This window comes from Elephas maximus, chromosome 3 (genome assembly GCF_024166365.1).
Source record: "Elephas maximus indicus isolate mEleMax1 chromosome 3, mEleMax1 primary haplotype, whole genome shotgun sequence".
In the NCBI taxonomy this organism is placed as follows: domain Eukaryota; kingdom Metazoa; phylum Chordata; class Mammalia; order Proboscidea; family Elephantidae; genus Elephas; species Elephas maximus.
This window is the reverse complement of record NC_064821.1, coordinates 135,305,079-135,324,794: the sequence shown is the minus strand read 5'-3', so window position 1 is coordinate 135,324,794 and position 19,716 is coordinate 135,305,079. Positions and strand designations below refer to the sequence as shown.

General features: G+C 34.3%; 1 protein-coding gene across 1 annotated transcript in view; it reads left to right on the top strand.

Moving 5' to 3' along the window:
• Positions 1-19,716, top strand: part of COL24A1 (collagen type XXIV alpha 1 chain) — a 362,779-nt gene that overhangs the window by 260,909 nt on the left and 82,154 nt on the right. The window contains exons 37-42 of the mRNA XM_049875555.1: positions 1,321-1,374; positions 3,066-3,173; positions 9,125-9,178; positions 9,698-9,751; positions 10,405-10,461; positions 12,941-12,994. Of these exons, the coding sequence (XP_049731512.1) occupies positions 1,321-1,374; positions 3,066-3,173; positions 9,125-9,178; positions 9,698-9,751; positions 10,405-10,461; positions 12,941-12,994 (381 nt within the window). The remainder of the gene's footprint in view (positions 1-1,320; positions 1,375-3,065; positions 3,174-9,124; positions 9,179-9,697; positions 9,752-10,404; positions 10,462-12,940; positions 12,995-19,716) is intronic.

Here is a 19,716-nt window from a genome sequence, read left to right as displayed (position 1 = left end):
AAAACAGGCTTTTAGAAGTTAAATAACCTGCCTATGGTCAAATAGCTATTAGGTGCCAGAGCCAAGATATGAAACAGGAGCAGTCTGACTTTGTACCTGTAACCTATACAAAGGTTAATCAACCTCTTTTTAAAAGTTCTTATTAACCACAAAAAAGTCCTTAGGACAGTACAACTATCATTTCAACCTCTGGATGCAGCCAGAACTACAGCAATAGAACATAACTGCTTTGGCCTCTAACTTCATCAACTTTCAGAGGCTAGAAGAGCATTTGCTCAGCAGCATAGGGCATGAGTCATTTCCTTAGACATCTGTTTATTCATTCAACAAATATTTACCAAAAGCATACATAGCCCAGTGGTAAACCACAATATACTTCTTCTTTACATTGTTTTTGCAGGTTGCCAAACTTTGGAACACAAACTTGAGATTTCTGTTTTCATTTCCAACTAAGGCAAAGAATACTGCAATAAATTATTAGCCATTTTAGAACTTGCAACCCGGCATACTGCGAATGTCCTTTGGGCCTAACTCTTGTTGAACTACAGATTCACGTGACCTCTAAAATATTTTAGCTCCTTTTTACTAAGCAAAATGCGTATCGAAAACTTTTAGCCTATTTTTGGCTAAACAAAGTACTTATTGAAACAAAAATGTTATTTTAAGCAGCTTTAAAAAAAACCCATTGCCTTCGAGTCGATTCTGACTCATAGCGACCCTGTAGGACAGAGTAGAACTGCCCCATAGGATTTCCAAGGAGCACCTGGTAGATTTGAACTGCTGACCTTTTGGTTGGAAGCCGTAGCACTTACAGCTTAATATGACTACCTCCTTTTTCTTTCTGTATTTCCATCCCTCCTTATTTCCACAAATCAAAGAATATCTTTTTAATCTTCTCCACTCCAATGAGATTTTGGGATTTTCTTGATCATGTATTAGATATATTTTGTAATCCTATTCGTTGAACAAGATGCTAAATTTACAGTAGCTCTTAGAACTGCTGAAATGGATGCATTTGGGTTTATTTACATTCTTGCTAATTAAAATAGGTATACTGAAACCAATTAATTTTCTTCCTAAAGAACAGTTTGATTTTGTCTATCAAGGCCAGTTGTGTGTGTGAACTTCTGTAACTCGTAATAGGTATGCCTCTAATCGTTATAAATTTTTTAAATAATTATGCAAAGATAATGTTGGTGAAAAGTAACCCTAAATTTACTTAGTGTATGATTCTTGGATTATCTGATATTATAAGTATTCAAACACTCCATCTAGTCTTTTCTTTAATCACTTATTCCTTTTTTTATATTAAATATTCAGGGACCTGAAGGAACTGTGGGAATTCTAGGACAAAGAGGTCGTCCAGGGAAAAAGGTAATTTTGTTTACATCTTTCTCTCTGTGTTCATTTTCTCTCATCTCATGCTAGGTTCTATAAACTGCTGTAATGTTTGTATTTGCACCATATACAAAGTAATAGAAATTTGTAAATCTAGCTGAAAAGAGCACGTTTGTATAAATTAATATTTAATTCCATTTAGGAACAGTTGGCACCTTAATTATTTGAAGGCAAATTTTCCAGTTATAGTTGATCCAAGGGTTTTGTTTTTCTCCTTCTGTTTCTCAAAAATATTTCCAGTAGGCCATGGGTAAGAAAAGATAGGAAAGAAAAATATTATACCATTTGTGCTACTTGGCAACAACTTTAGTAAAATATTTAGGGTAAAAGGAATATGATTAGAATTGTCTCTGGATTTGCTATTAACGTGTTTCCCCAAATTGAAATTGTTGATAATTGATTTTATCTTTCAGATGTATTAACTACGAACCACAAATGAAGAATATTTTTTACTTGCTCACTTAGTAGTTTGTTAAAAAATAGTTGATCTATCTGTGAAAGTCTAGTGCATGATACTGAAAAATTTGTCTTTATTTGCAGCCAATAATTTGTGTGAATATTGGTAAGACATACAAGGCTTTCCCAGTGTACTATGACAGTCCTAAATATATTTATTATAATTAACTTCAAATCATGCCATATTCTGTTCCCAAAGACCAATTCTAGGATTTCTGTTAATCAACCAATCTTTCTCAGAACCTTGGGGCAGTATAAAGGATAATAACAAAAGAAAAAAAAAATGAATAAGACAAATTTTAAGTTGCCATTCTTACTCACAAAATTAACCTGAATATTGGAGCCTTTTTTCCTCATATGTAAAGTTATGTCTAAAATCAGTGTTAGAAGTAACGTGGAGCAGTGCACATCTACACAACAACCTGCATCCCTGGGCAAGTAAAATAAAGTCTATTTGGTGTTCAAAAGAGACCACACGTAAAAAGTATTTAAAGTTCTTCAACCCTATGAATACCAAAAATTTCCTGACTGACTAGTCACAGTTTTTCTTTTTATCTACTTCATTATTAATAATGGAACGGGTTAGTTTCCACTTTCAGAAAATGAATAATAACACTTAATGTTATTTAAATTAGCCTTATTTTGGTGCTAGAAAAGGATCAGTCAGTCTAATGGAAAACAGAAGGTAATCAGTTTTCAGAGTATGTAAAATGATATAAAAATGTTATGCATTTTTGAAGACATACTCCAAGCCCATGAGTGATGAGCCTGGATGCCCAGAACTGTGTACAGGTGTCTTTTCCACACTAATCTGATCTTTGTGGCATTGAAGTGCTCTGTAGGGCCTGTGTTTTCTCACAACTGCAATCAATCAACCAATCCTTCTATAAATAACAAACTTCAAAATAAAAAGCTTGGTTATTTGGAATTCCACTTGAGCACCAGATATCCCTTGCTTATTTAGCTAAAATTATTTTCTTAATCTTTGTTTCCAAAATTTCTTTTAATTATATCCTTAAAATAACTTGAGTGGTAGCAGTATGTTATTATTGTCATTAGTGGTCTATCATACTGTTAAGTTAAAGTTACTACTTACAGAATTTTGTTTACAGAATATTCCCTGGAATCATTCAGGTATATGACATAGTTAATTAGGTCTAAATATAAATTTGTTTTTGCCAACTTTTCTGTCTTACTGATGGTATTTACAGGGTGAAAAAGGACAAATGGGACCCACAGGAGAAATTGGAAGCAGAGGTGCTCCTGGACAAATCGGGGAAAGTGGTCCTAAGGGTGGCAGAGGAACCAGAGGTGCTGTGGTTAGTATTTGATTTGTTTCCAGAACTGAGTCACTGTGGATGGAAAAGAAATGTATTCTAGTCCCTAAAGCTTCATCTCTTGATTAACTTTACAGAGAAGCCAATAGTTCCATTGAAAATAATCTACCTCCATGGAATATGGAGAATTGTAAGCATTCCGCAATACTTAAGTGGCTTAGTGGTTTCTGGATGTGAAAACGGAAAGCGGAAAAAAACTAAAAATGGATATTAAATGTGAAATGAGGTTTAAAAAATCAGGTTATAACTCCTAAGTAGGAAAGTTTATGTGCCTAGAACTTAAAATCAGGATTTAACATCTATATAAAACTATGTTCTCATGGTTGACAAATTGATTTGAAAATTAGGTTTACTTGGAGATGGGTTTTTTTAAGTGCTTGAATTCCGCATGCTTTATCTGGAGATTATTTTTCTGTCCAGCTCTGATAAATCTCTAAAACATCCAATTATATCTTTAATCTCTTGCATGAACTTTGCATGATATTGGGAATAAGTGCAGCATGATACTTCTGAACTTATAGTAGCAAAATTATATTGGTAATATATTTGGACCTGTTCAGAAAGTCACATCATGAGAGAGATGCAAAAATACTTAAGAGATTATCCAGTTTAGTCCCCAGCTGTTTCATGAACTTATTTCAAAATGCATGTGTATATCCTAGTCTGCATTTAAATGTCGCAAGTGCTAGAATTTCACCAAGACCTTTAGTAGAGCGTTGCATAATCCTTCTGTTGTCTCAGGAAGGTTTGCCTCAGGCTCATTTAAGTATTCCATTCCTTACTGTCATCTTACTGCTCCAGGCCTTTCTTGCTTCCTTTCATTTAAATTATTACTATTTCTCTGTCTTTGGCTTTTGCGTTCAAAGACATTATAAAGTATGATTAATTTTTAAATAACACAAAAACTAATACATTCAAAGAATATTATTTTCAGTATTCCCCTACTGTGGATTTTCTCTGTAAAAGACTATTTACTTTTCAAATTTTGACACATATTCCCAAACCACCTTCCCAAGAAGTTTCTCCAGATTTATAGCCCCACCACTGACACTTGAAAATTAATCTTTTTGATGTTTGCCGTTCTGATAAATGAAAAATGTATCTCATTATTGTTTGTATTTGCATTTCTCTGATTACCGACAGCCAACTTCTGTTCATATAGCCTTTACACATTTTTTTTTGTTGGACTGTTGCCTTTTTCTTGTTGATTTACAGTAACTCCTTATATATTTTAAATACTAATATATTTTTGTTAAGTATGTTGCAAAATATATTACATATATTTTTTCCTGTCATTTTTTAATTTTATTTATGGTATTTTTGCTATACAGAAAGTTTTAATATTTACATTAGTCAAACTTGTCTTTTCCTTTACAGTTTCTGGGTATTTTTTTTTTTTTTTTCAGAAATGCCTTCCCTGCCTTAAAACCAAAAAACCAAACCCACTCCCATCGAGTCGATTCCAATTCATAGTGACCCTATAGGACAGATTAGAACTGCCCCATAGAGTTTCCAAGGAGTGCCTGGTGGATTTGAACTGCCGACCTTTTGGTTAGCAGCAGTAGCTCTTAACCACTACACCACCTACCTCAAGTATATAAAAATATTCTTCTAATATTTGCCTTCACGATTAACTCTTTAAGCCATAAGGAATTTATTTTTTTGTTGTGATTTGAGATACAGAAGACTAATTTTCTTTTTCCAAATTGATAGCCAATTGTCGCTATATTATTTATTGAACATTCCATCTATTTTCCACATTTCTGAAATGCTACTCTTACATAAGCTACATTCTCAAATATTCATTAGTTTCCATTCTTTCTATTTTCTTCCATTAATCTGTTAGTCTGTCCCTGGGTCAATACCACACTATTTTAATTATTACACTTCTACAGTATCTTTGGGTTACAGTATCTTTTGAAATCTGTTAGTGCAAATATTCTGTAATTCTTTTTTAATAAAGCGTTGGCTCTTACTCTGATTTTGTCTTTAACATGAACTTTAGAATCAGCTCATGTTTCTTTAACACTGAATCTTTTGTAGAAAAACATAATATGTCATTTCATTTACTCATATCTTCTTTTATATCCTTCAATGAAGCTTTATTTCCTTTATCTCTGTTCCTACACTTTTCTTGTTAGGTTTATTCTTAGCTTTTTATTCTTATTGTTAATGGGATCCTTTTTCCATTACATTTTCTTATTGATCTCTCCTCTGTGTAAGAAATCTATATAGTTCTATATTTTGATCTTAATCCACTTTCATGAATTTAGGTGGTTCTCTTGGGTTCTTTAGGTAAATACTCAATTTGCCATCTCTTATTTATTTATTTATTTTCTTGACTTATTACATTGATTAGAACTTCTGGCACAGTAATGAATAGAAGTTATGATGGAGGAATCTTGTCCTGTGCCTGTCCTTAGTGGGAATGCTTCTAATGTTTCATTGTCACATGTTATTTGTAAGTATTTTTAGAGCATATCCTTTATTAGTTTAAAGAAATTTCTTTCCATTCTTAGGTAAGAGTTTTAATTAAGAATAGATGTTGGATTTCATCAAATGCTTTTACAACATCTGTTTAGAAAATTCCATGTTTTCTCTCCTTTTCTTGTTAATATAAGGAAATGCATTGCTGGATTTCCAAAAGTTGAAGCAACCCTAAATTCCTAGGATAAACCATAGTTAGTCATGATTACATTATTCTTTTTCTTCCCCCCCAACCTGATTATGTTTTTATTTACTTATTTTTATTGTGCTTTACATGAAGGTTTACAGAGCAAATTAATTTCCAATCTAATAGTTTATCCACAAATCATTGCGTGACATCGGTTGCAATTCCTACTATGTGTCAGCACTCTCCCCATTACCATCTTGAGTTCCCCATTTCCATTCATCTGGTTTTCCTGCCCCTTTCTACCTTCTCATCTTTGCTTTTAGGCATATGTTGTCCTTTTTGTCTCATGTAGATAAGAACTCAGAAGTAAATTCATCCACCTATGCATAATCAATCTTCGACAAAGGGTCAAAGTTCATTAGATGAGGAAAAGATAGTCTCTTTAACACATCGTGCTGGCAAAACTGGATATCCATTTGCAGAAAAATGAAACAAGATCCATACCTTACACCATACATAAGAACTGACTTAAACAGATCAAAGACCTAAATGTAAAACCTAAAACACTAGAGGCCCTATTATATGGCATAAATAGAATGCCAAACAACTAAAAATGCACAAACAGCAGAAGATAGACTAGATAACTGGGATCTCCTAAAAATTAAACACTTACACTCATCAAAAACTTCATCAAAAGGAGTAAAAAGAGAGCCTACAGACTGGGAAAAAACCTTTAGCTATGACATATCCAACAAGAGTCTAATCTCTAAAATTTATAGAAAATATCAACATCTCAACAACAAAAAGAGAAACAACTCAGTTTAAAAATGGACAAAGGACATGAACAGGCACTTTACCAAAGAAGACATTCAGGTGGCTAACAAACACATGAAGAGATATTCTTGATCATTAGCCATCAGACAGATGCAAATCAAAACTACGAGATACCATCTCATCCCAGCAATAATGGTACTGATCAAAAAACCAGAAAACAACAAACGCTGGCAAGGTTCTTGAGAGACTGAAACTCTTATACATTATTCTTTTAATGCTGCTGGATTCAATTTTCTAATATTTCATTAAAATTTTAGTTTATTTAGTTTTTCCTACGGGTTTTTGCATCTGTATTTGTAAGATCGGTCTATACTTTTTTTTAACGTATACTAATTGCATTTGAGTATAAGAGCTGAGCGAGCCTTATCAAATGAGTTGGTAAATTTTCCATATTTTTCTGCGCTCTGCAACAGTTAAAAAACATAGGTATTATCTGTTCTTCAAAGATTTTGCTAGAATTTGCTTTTAAAGCAATCTGACCCTGATGTACTTCGGCTTCTTTTTCAAATTTTGTATCTCTTCTTGAATAAATTTTAAAAAGTTATCTTTTTCTTAAAAATTCATCTGTTTTATCTAAATTTCTAAATTTAATGGGTAAAATTTATAATTACTATTTCATTATAATGACAAAAAACTTTATGCTTATATCCTAATTCTTATTCTAAATGTTGTTTTAGGATCTTTATCCTTTTTCTCGATCAGACTTGCCAAAGCATTGTTTATTTTTTTAATCTGTACACTTTTTTACTCAACTATTTTTATGGTTTTCTTCTTTCATTAATTTATGCTTTGACCAATATTAATGTCTTTTCCATGTTTAGGCTTATTTTATGGTTTTTTTTTTTTTTTGTATCTTCTTTAATTAAATGTCTAGCTTGTTTATTTTCAGTTACTTTAATTTATTTAAGAAATATATCTGAATCTACCTGTTTTCTTCTGCTTGGAGTCAGCAGCAACTTTTGGTGCTGCTTACCGTTCTGGCTGCATTACCCATGCTAACTTATTCTGTAGGCAAATATTACTGGTGTCAGCTGCCCTGCACAATCAGGGGAGCGGGAGGACCTTCTAGCCTTGCTGTTCTGACTCCTTTCCTCCATTAAATACCCTATTACCCTTACCCCAGCCTGTCCCTATGATCTATTAATTTCAGGGTTTGAAACTTCTTTGAGACCATTTCCACATCTGTGACAGTTTTCTTCTTTGCATGTTTTCAGCTCTAGTTTCCTATCTCAAATCACAAAATTTTCATCTACTGATAATGTTTACTCGTTTATTTTTTATTATAAACAAACCAACAAATAAAAAACTTTCTTTTCAGGTGTATTTTTGGATGGGACTGAAGAAGTAAGCATATTTCATTCAGGCATCTTGACCCAATATGCCTCAGCTTCTTAGAGAAATTTAGCAACTTTTTTTATGTTCTTTTCAATTAGTAGCATGTATTGAGTTTTGTTTTTTGTTTTTTATTATTGAGTAGTTACATTCTGGTCTCCATTATTCACCTAAGGAATGGCTGAATTGTTATTAGTTTTTTTTTAATTGATTTTGTAAATTTCTTTTTTTTGGACTAAAAACTTGATCTTAATGGAATGAATCTACATTTACTGATTCATAATTGAATATTTACTGATAATAATTAAATAATTACTTATTAATAATTATGGACTTTTTTAGAGCTAAGACTTTAAAGAAGTCATCAAATATAGTGAAGTAGTATGTGCACGTGAGGAATAGTGCAGGATCAACAGACCTGGTTCTAGTGCCTGGTCAGTGTGGTATTTGGCAAATCTCGTACCTATTCTGTATTTTAATGACCTCATCTCTTATTTGTACACGTGGTGCACTGACATGGAAACTTTTTGATAGTATGAAAGATAGGATATTTTTAGGACCATTATTTTTGTTTTTTTTTCAATTAAGCTATCTTTTCTGTAGGTTAGAGACATTTTACTCATTAGCCTTTAACTTATGTTTTCCTCATTTATAAAATATTGATGATAAGAGTCATCACGGGACAATTATTATATATAAGTTGTCAATCATTTCTGTTTTAGCAACTTTGACCAGGACTGAAATCATGTTCATCAAAGCATCTGAGGCTATTAATGAGTACAGAGTTTTTCTTGACCCTATAGTGACAGTATAAAAAATAATCAGGCTTTACTCTTGAATAATCAGTTATGCACATCTACCACAGTCTTTGACAGATACAAACTACTTTTCAAGAATTCTCCAGGGCCAGAAGGATGACACCTGAAAGTATTTCTCTTAATACAATCAAGGATGTCCATACCAGAGATATGTGTGTGTGTGTGGCGTGTTGTGGTTCAGAAGAAAAGTAAGACAAAATTTGAGGGTTTTTTTTTTCTAGGTAGAATTTCAGACTGTACAAAAGCTGAAAGGAACAATTTAAATAACAGAAGTTTAAATTTAATGATTTAAACACTTATCTGTTGGCTTCACTAATATTTACTTTGTTTTACAGGGACATTTAGGATTGATGGGTCCTAATGGAGAACCAGGAATTCCAGGATATAGGGTAAACATTTCTAACTGGAAATATGAGAGTGTATATTTGCCTGAAAGCATTTATATTAAGGAGCCCTGGTGGTGGAGTGGTTAAGTGCTATGACTGCTAAGCAGAGGGTCAGCAGTTTGAATCCACCATCTGCTCCTTGGAAACTCTATGGGGCAGTTCTACTCTGTCCTATGGGGTTACTATGAGTCAGAACCAACTCACTAGCAATGGGTTATAGGTTTTTATGTTAAAGGTATCATCTCAAATACGCAAAGTAAAATGAAATTTCCATGATAAAACTTTCTAAAATATTTACACCTCTTCCCTCTATAATTGTTAGTTTCATCAAGTTGGTGCCAACTCATGGTGACCTTATGAATAACAGAACAAAATTTTGTCTGGTCCCGTACCATCTCCTTATAGATTGAATCCTACTTTTCATTTCAGAATAGCTCATCTCTAATGGTATGGGCTTGGTGGTTTTAGGTATAGCATGTGCAAATGATATAGGAAATGTCTACTTACTTGTCATTTTCTTAGGGCCATCAGGGTCAACCAGGACTTTCCGGGTTGCCAGGACCTAAAGGAGAAAAGGTGTGTGTATACTGCTTTTTAATCTCTAAAGTTAAACCTTGAATTTATGAATTCTTTCTGAAAGAATTAGTGGAAATATTCTCAAGGAATAAAAGAAGCATTTTTCAACTTGGAAAGTATTACAGATTCTAGAAGTAAAAAAGAATTATCACAGGACTAAAATTCAAATAGATAATCAAAACATCTTTGTATGTTGTTTCAAGATTGAGATAAAATAACATGTGAAAGTGCTTTACAACCTGTAAAGCTCGGAAAAAGCAAAATTAATTACTTATTGAAAGAGCTTGTGAGTCTCTAGGTTAAATGACTAATTATAGCACATTTATATTAAAATGTTCTGCTGACTTAGGAATAAATAATCAAAACAGTACTCTTCATTTATAAAATCATCAAAAACCTGACTCTTCAAGGAAATTCCTAAGCTGCTTTTGAGAAAATTAAAGCAGATTGGCACTTCCAAGCAAAGCCATACATAAATTACAACTGTTTATAAAATGTCATATACTTAGTTTCTCAGGTAAAAGTTTTCCATTTAAAAATGATAAACCCAGATTGTGTATTTCCTAACATACTAAAAAGTAATAGCCTGCATATTTTTAAAGATTATTTTATTTAATTTGGTTATGTTTTCTAAATCATTATTTTCATTTCAGGGCCACTCAGGAGATGATAACACAGTCCTAGGACCACCTGGGCCTCGAGGTGAACCAGTAGGTCTTTTTCTAAAATTATTTTGATACTTCAAAATAAAATGCAATTACTGCAATAGATTCACAACACTAATCTCATGTTTTTAAAGGGCTTTATTTTCTTAGTTTTACAACATGGTGTGATAAACCAAAAACCAAACTCATTGCCATCAAATCTATTCCAACTCATAGCTACCCTATAGGAAAAAGTGGAACTGCTCCATAGGGTTTCCAAGGAGTAGTTTGGTGGATTTGAATTTCTGACCTTTTGGCCAGCAGCCATAGCACTTAACTTCTGCGCCACCAGAGCTCCACATGGTTTGATAGGACAGCATTATTTGCAGTCATAAAATCTAACTAATGTGAAACATTAGATATAAAAAATATTTATATCCAGGTCAAGATGCTTAGCATAGTATGTAGATTTGATACAGTGACTTCCCAAATCTAACTTTGAGCATTGAATGCATGATAACAACCTTTTGTAGAGATTATCAAAGAATTGCACACTAGAGACATTTTAGGGCAGATATTCCTTAAATCAGAGTGCTGTGGTGGTACAGTAGTTAAAGTGCTTGGCTGCTAACTGAAAGGTCAGTGATTCAAATCCACCAGGTGCTTCATGGGAGAAAGATGTGGCAGTCTGCTTTTGTAAAGATTAAAACAAAACAAAAAACACATTGCCAGAGTAGAACTGCCCCCATAGGATTCCCAAGGAGCAGCTGGTGAGTTCCAACTGCCAACCTTTTTGTTAGCAGCTGAGCTCTTAACCACTTCCCCACCAGGACTCTCTGAAACCGTATGGGGAAGTTCTACTCTGTCCTATTGGGTAGCAATGAGTAGGAATCTACTTGATGGCAGCAAGTTTGGTTTTGTGGTATCCCTTAAATCATAAAATTCAGATTTATTTCTAAAGCATTTTAAAAAACTGATTTGTATACATTTTATAGTGGTTTACACATAAATGCCAAATTATTTCAAAACGCTTTTAATCATTTATTAGAACAAAGACCTTTAACAACCACCAATATATAGTCTTCCATTAAGAATTTTAAGGACAGCTATAACCACGTTTTTGAAAAGTAGCTGTTTTTTGTACCTTTGGTTATCTGAATAACTGTTTCTGTGTTAAATTTTGATTAAACAATGTCTAAAGGTTGTGCATAAATTAAATGAGTAAAATAAAAATGCTTAGTTCACAGAAATAAATTTAATTAATTAAATTTTCTATTTTTCAAATAGTTATAAGATAAGCAGATCCTACGGCAGAAGCATCAGAATATGTAGTCACTCTTGATAGTTTTGTCCTTTGGAAATAGTTGAAAGTTATACTTTGTTTTGGAAGTAGACAGAGAAAGAGTCTAGAATTTTCTTACTAAATCAAGCCATCTCATATAAGCCATCTCAAACTTACCCATATAAGATATAATATATAATGATCTTTCTCAAATATGTTTTTGTCTCTCCAAACCCCTAAAAGAGGGAAAGAATACGGGAATAATGCAAATGGAAAAAAATTGGGAAGTGGAATATAGTAGTACTTGTTTTTCTCCAGATTTAGGTATGCCAGGGTCAAAGAATGTCACCTAAATCATAAATATATTAAAAGTCTAACATAACAGTGGTAGTTTTATCCTAGAAATACACTGTAACCATAGACATGGACAGGCATGGAACTGAAACCAAGAATATCCTAACTAACTAATGTAGAGTCAGGGATTATTGTCTTTATATTGCGTCTAGTAACTTGAACCACGTAAGTTAAAATTTATCAATTCATGCTCAATAATAAATTCTATGGTTTTGCCAACTAATTTTAATTTGATTAGCTGTTAATAGGTCCTAGTATGCAATAGCTCATTTTAAGTGCATTTTGTAGTAGATAATTTGAACAGTTCGTCTTATCGAAGATTTGGTATTAGAAAGGGCAAAGAAGTGCAAATTTAGTAGGTTAGTTTTTGCCTTGAGGATTAAAGTTAAGTACAATTTTTATTAGGTTAACTTATGCCTTGAGGATTAAAAATTTCACAGATTTAAAGAATAAACAATAGAATTTCTGGTAAATGGTAAAGTAGGATTAACTATTAAATACTTTTTAAAATATGATTTAAATATAACCATGTATAATTAATAGCATTAATTAAGTAGCTTAATGTTTCTGCTTAAATTTTTTCATCATTTTATCATTAAGTAAAAATGCATCTGAAAATTCAGATTTTTAAATTGAATTTCATTTCTTCAACATTTTTCCTGGTATAATCATTATGTGATTCTCTTTACATAGTACAGTACTAGCACATTTTGATGATGTTCTCAATGTCACTGAAATTCAATCTTTTGAAATTATGGAGTGGAACTAAACATATTATTATGCATTCAGTTTATGCCATTTTTTTATATTTTTGTCAAAAGAATAATTCATATTCGTTTTAACATCTTCATTCATGAATACTTATATCCAGCTTGCGAAATTTATTGTTTTCATTTGTGATGTCTGTAGGGTCCAATAGGGAAACGAGGAGAAAGAGGAGACCCCGGAGCAGATGGGTATAAGGTAATTGCTGCAAAGTTACACACCTTACTTCTAAATTTTAACAGGGCTCTTTGTAGTTCCGCTCAGTTTCAAATGAAAATAAGCATGATTGAGATACTTGTTATCCTCAGGTGCCATAGAATCGGTTCCAACTCGTGTACAACAGAATGAAATTGAGAAACTGTAGTAATGTCTTATTTTTTTATTCTAGAAGGAGCCTAGCTCTTAGTGCTATTTGTTCCTTCTTCCTAAAATCATCTTTCCCATCTCTTTCCACTGCTGCTTTCTTTTCCTTATCATTCAAATCTCAGCTGAAATGTTACTTCCTGAGAATCCTATAACTGCCCTATCTGAAACAAATATATAACTACCACTTTGTATCAGATGACTGATTGCTTACATGGCACTTAGTGCTATCTAAAATCTCTTGATCATTTGAATCTTGTCTGTCTTTTTCATCATTATAACTCTAACTTCTAGAACACAAATTTCCTGATATTATAGTAGGATTTCCATAAATAGTTTTCAAACAGAGGTATGAATGCCATTATACTCTCAAGGCTTATGTCAATTAGTATCCTCTTTCATGCCTTAGAAGGATTTTATGAGACAAACTTGATCCGCTGAAATTAGACAGTGTGTCAGAATTTATTGTGTCATATTTTATAAGCACATTTGTGTTAAGGATGTTCTGTATTCCTGCCTTATATCTCTTCCCTCTTCATTTACAATGTCAATTGCTAAATACACTGGTCATCTGCTAACTTGCTCCCTACAGTTCCTGTTTTATTTCTTTGTTCACAATGTTCCCTGCCATTCTTCCTCAACTTCACTTACATAAATCCTATCTGTCCTTCGTAACATAATTAAGGCTCCTTTTTCGCTTGACCCACTCTTACCTGATTGACAACAATATCCCCTCTTCTGTAGTCCTATAATAGCTATTGTTTATATCAGTCATCTGGTACAAATATTTTACCATCTTCTTTTGCTAATTTTTATGCTAATTATTTGTTAATGTGTATATGTCTTATCTCCCCAATTTCATATAATTACTTTCTTTCTTATACAATATTTGGTTCTGAGCCCTATACATAATAGGTTTTTAAATAATGAATTTATTTTTTCTGATCCAGTACATCCCTTTCAACATAAAATTTCTGTGATCATGTCTGGAATGAGAACTTGGATTAGCCAGATTGTACGGACAAGTTTGTAGATAGATAAAACCAAAAAACCAAACCCAGTGCCGTCGAGTCGATTCCGACTCATAGTGACCCTATAGGACAGAATAGAACTGCCCCACAGAGTTTCCAAGGAGCACCTGGCAGATTCGAACTGCCAACCCTTTCGTTAGCAGTCGTAGCACTTAACAACTACGCCACCAGGGTTTCCATAGCTATTATTAATAAACTGATTTTCTCCAGCCAAAGGAATCTGGTAAATTTACTTTCACTCCCTAAAACTCTGTTTGAAACAAATGTTGACAATAGCTCTGAACGTCTCTGAAATTGTCGTGATGGCCATTTTATACTTTTCTATTTTTAGAGAAGCTCTTTTAGGAATCTTATATGTGCTCTGTTTCCAATTTACATAGTATTTGGGATCTACAAGTATTTCCTAATCCAAGGAATCCAGTGGATTTATTTGAAATTGGTTTTTAGTTTTTTTTTTTTTTTTGGTGGAGAAGCCAGCCCAACTGCTTCCAGCATAATTTGGGAAACTTCTTAAACTTCCTTAGCTACTTCTGTGCATAACTTCACATACTGTCCGGAAAACCAGGTTCTTGCAGTATCTTCTTTTGTCCTCTACCAACTACAAAACATTTGGTAGCTTAATCTGTATAAATCAAAAAACCAGTTGGCATAGAGTCAACTGACTCATGTCAACCCCATGTGTGTCAGAATAGAACAGTACTCCATAGGATTTTCAATAGCTGATTTTTCAGAAGTAGATCACCAGGCCTTTCTTCTGAGCTGCCTCTGGATATACTCACACCTCCAGTCTTTTGGCTTAGCAGAAGAGTATGTTAACCATTTGCACCACCCAGGGACTCCTAGCTTAATCAGTATATTTACTGGAAAATGAGCGCTAAGTTATACTATTGGAAAAAGAATCTCTTCACTAGCTATGAGAAGAAAAATTCTGCCCTCATTATTCTAGACAGTCAGATGTTCTCCAGAAATTTTTCATCAGAGGGAAAGTTTTCCCTAGTCTCGGTGTGGAATCCATTCCTCCTTCCTCATTCCACATATTCTCGTGATGAAGTTTTTAGTCGTGAATATTTCGTAAACCAGTTTGATCTACATCCTCCTTTCTGTCTTATTTCTTCATATCTGCTTAAGTTTTACAGCTCACTTTATCATTTGTTGACAGCTCTCCTTTAAATGATCAGCCGTCTTGTGTCTGAAAACCACACTAATTTTATTGCTTAGACATCTGAAAGTCACAAAATATCCACACTTCTCCCCTGCCAAGTCTTCCCAAGCATAAGTTTATCCATGTGATATTTTTAAATCTTTGCTTTTCTATATGGATATTGTACTTACTATGTGTTCACTCAATAAACTGATGGTTAGCATTATCACCACTTTTGTGCGTGTGTGTGTGTGGCAAAATACACATAACATAAAATTTACCATTTTAGTCATTTTAAAATGTATAACTTAATGGCATTTAGTACATTTACAGTGTTGTGCAACCATTACTACTATCTAGTTCCAGAATATTTCCATCACCCCAAAAGAAAACGCCACACTCATTAAGCCATTACTCTTCATTCCTTCCTCCCCCAGCCCCTCTAAACCACAGATCTGCTTTCTGTCTCTATGAATTTGTCCGTTCTGTATATTTTATATAAATAGAATCATATGATATATGCACTTGGGTCTGGCTCCTTTCACTTAACATACATTTTCAAGGTTTGTCCATGATGTAACATGTGCCCGTACTTCATTCCTTTTTATGGCTGAATAATCAGCAAGCTTTTAAAAAAACACTTTTACATTCAAAAATATTCTTACATTTACATGAATTCATAATTATCCTGTTGGAGAAAAAAATGGAATGGATAATGGAAATTTTGCTTTTATTTGGCTGTAAACAATGGGGATTTTTTTTAGCTATTTTTAATCCTTCACCCATCATTTGTTTTTTCTTCCCCGTGAAGAAATTGAGACTGACGAGAATCAGTTGTCTTACTCATTATCGTTAATTAATACTTATTAGGCTTTAATGTCCCCACGTGCCTGTCAGTTTGTTGTACTGTGGAGCTTCCTTGTTGCTTCAATGCTAGAAACTATACCGCTGGTATTCAAATACCAGCAGGGTCACCCATGGAAGGCAGGTTTCAGCTGAGCTTCTAGAATAGAACAGACTAGGAGGAAGGACCTGGCAGTCTACTTCTGAAAAGATGTAGCCAGCGAAAGCCTTATGCATGTTTGATCAGTTTCACACTGCAGAAAAAAAAACAAACCAATCCAAATCCATTGTGTCACATCGACTCCAACTCATAGTGACCCTATAGGACAGAGTAGAACCACCCGTTGTGTTTACAAGGAGCAGCATGCAATCAAGATGCATTGATAATTACCAGTGATTGGAATGCAAAACTTGAAAACAAAGAAGAAGGATCAATAGTTGGAAAATATGGCCTTGTCAATAGAAAAGACACTGGAGATCACATGATAGAATTTTGAAAGACCAAGAGCTTATTCATTGCAAATACCATTTTTTGACAACATATATGGCAACTATACACATGCTCTTCACCAGGTGGAGTACACAGGAATCAAATCAACTACATCTGTGGAAAGAGATGATGGAGAAGCTCAATACCAGCAGTCAGAACAAGAGTGGGACTGACTGCAGAACAGACCAGCGATTGCGCAAATGAAAGTTCAAGTTGAAGCTGAAGAAAAGCAGAGCAACTCCACAAGAGCCCAATTACGACCTTGAGTATTTCCCATCTGAATCTAGAGACCATCTCAAGGACAGATTTGATGTATTGAACACTAACCAAAGACCAGATGAGTTGTGGGATGACATCAAGGACATCATACATAAAGAAAGCAAAAGGTCATTAAAAATACAGGAAAGAAAGAAAAGATCAAAATGAATGTCAGAAGAGACTATGAGACTTGCTCTTGCATGTAGAGCAGCTGAAGTGAATGAAAGAAATGATAAAGAAAAAGGTGAACAGAGGCTTTAAAAGGGAGTCTGCAGATGACAAAGTATTGTAATAAAAGATGCAAAGACCTGGACTTAGAAAACCAAAAGGGAAGAACATGCTGAGAATTTCTCAAGCTGAAAGAAATGAAGAAAAATTTCAAGCCTCAAGTTGCAATATTGAAGGGTTTTATGAGCAAAATATTGAACAACAGGGGAAGCATCAAAAGAAGATGAAAGGAATATACAGAGTCACTGTACCAAAAAGAATTGGTCAACATTCAACCATTTCAGGAGGTAGCATATCATCAGTTGATGGTACTGAAGGAAGAAGCCCAAGCTGCACTGAAGGAATTGGCAAAAAAACAAGGCTCCAGGAATTGACAGAATACCAGTTGAGATGTTTCAACAAATGGATGCAACACTGGAAATACTCACTCTTTTATGCCAAGAAATTTGGAAGACAGCTACCTAGAAAACCAGCTAGAAGAGATTCATATTTGTGCCTATTCGAAAGACAGGTGAGCCAGTGGAACGCAGAAATTATTGAGCAATGTCATTAATACCACATGCAAGTAAAATTATGCTGAACCACCGACCTTTCAGTTAGCAGCTGAGCACTTTAACCTATGCACCACTAGGGCTCCTCCAATATTACTGTAGCCTATTTAACTTTTACTATATTAAAAAAAAAAAAAGGCCTTTTTCCATTTTTATTGGGATAGAATGGACCAGAGTTATTATAGTGAAATTCCTAGAAAGCAGGTCTGTCTTTGGTGAGATCTGTGTCCAGATGTCCCAAACCAAAGAGCGGCAGCTGGTTGCGTTTTACGATCATTCTGAAAAGGTCTCTGTAAAACTACAGCCAAGGGTGGTGTCACAGCCATAGTTGGCCATCATAGTTATGAGTTTTGTAGCTCGCTCAGATGCTCACTCCCGCTTTCACTCCAGCTTTTCCCAGCCATTTCTCTCCTGCATCTGGTTTGATAAGTGACCTACAAGTAATCATATTTACTTGAGAGCCATGCACCAACATCCATCTTGGTTGATCTGGTTCTGTTATTTGAAGACTCTGCTCATGTTTTGCTGCTAAGGGTCATATGTAGTAATGGTATTCTCTTTGGCGTGGCCGTGTGCTATATAGAAAGCTCTCCAGTCTAGACTTTCTCTCTTGCCACTATTTACTCACTTAAACAGGACTCATTTCCTTTATCAGGAAGTTGAAACTTAAAACCATAAGCGCTTGCCTCACAGAATGCAAACACAGAAGGCTCAATTGACCTTTCTGTGAGAATAAATATTGTTAGCCTGTGTATGCAATCCCATCCTTTCCTAGTCCAGAAAAAAGAGATGAGGCTGATAACTCTCTTTAATAAGGCATTCTTTCTGTAACATTCAAAGAGTAGGAAGAACAGAACTGAGGTGAAGAGAACAGTAGGGAAAGGGATAACAGAGATTACCGTGGAATTCTCCCTGCATGACTGTCACCTGACACGCCTCTGGGTTGTTGGTAGTTTCTGTTTACACACTTGAAAAGGAAAATGTGGTAGGTCAGCATTTCTTAGGAGAACTAGGGTGATGACGAGATTGCTGAATGTCAGAGACATTTGATGTTTCTTGACACAACATACAGTGACTCTTCCAGTTTTCAGCCCAGTAAATGTACTATCCAAAGCTATGAAGTTAGATTGTAAAAATTCCCTACAGTGGGAATAGGTTGAAAAAAGAACTTTGTTCTCAGCCTCTTTATTACTTTGTTTATTGGCTGTATTAATTTCCTGAGGCTACCATAACAGATTGCCACAAACTGGTGGTTTCAAACACCAGGAATGTATTCTCTTACATTTCTGGAGGCCAGAAGTCTGAAATTAGGATTTTGGCAGGGCCACACTCCTTCTGGATGCTCTAAGGAATAATCCTTTCTTCTGGTGGTTGTCTGTACTCCTTGTGTCTACATCTCTCCAATCTCTGCCTCCATCTTCTGTCATCTGTGTCTCCCTCAGTGTGTCTTTTATAAGGACGCTTGTCATTAGATTTAAGGCCCACCTGGATGATCCAATATGATCTCATCTTGAAACCCTTCACATAATTATATCTGAAAAAAAACAAAACTTTTTCCAGATAAGGTCACATTCTCATACTCTGAGGATTAGGATGTAGACATATGTTTTTTTTTTGGGGGGGGGGGTGGGGGAAGGGGTCACCATTCAACCCACTACATTGATTCACTTGCATGAGAAAACAAACCTTAGCTCTTTCTCAGTCATCATAGTATCCAGTGGCTATTATGTTCTGTGCTATTTCCAAGAGAGAATCGTAATCTCTATGATATTTAAATTGAATTTTACAACACATTGCTACCATTTTAAATGGTACTACCCTATCCTTCATGATAAACAGAAAATATTGAAGTTGTCGACTTGAGTTTACTTGGATCTACAATCAGTGCCCATGGAAGCAGCAGTCAGGAAATCAAATGACATATTGCGTTGGGCAAATCTGCTGCAAAAGATCTTTTATAAGTGTTAAAAAACAGAGAAGTCATTTTAAGGACTAAGGTGTGCCTGACCCAAGCC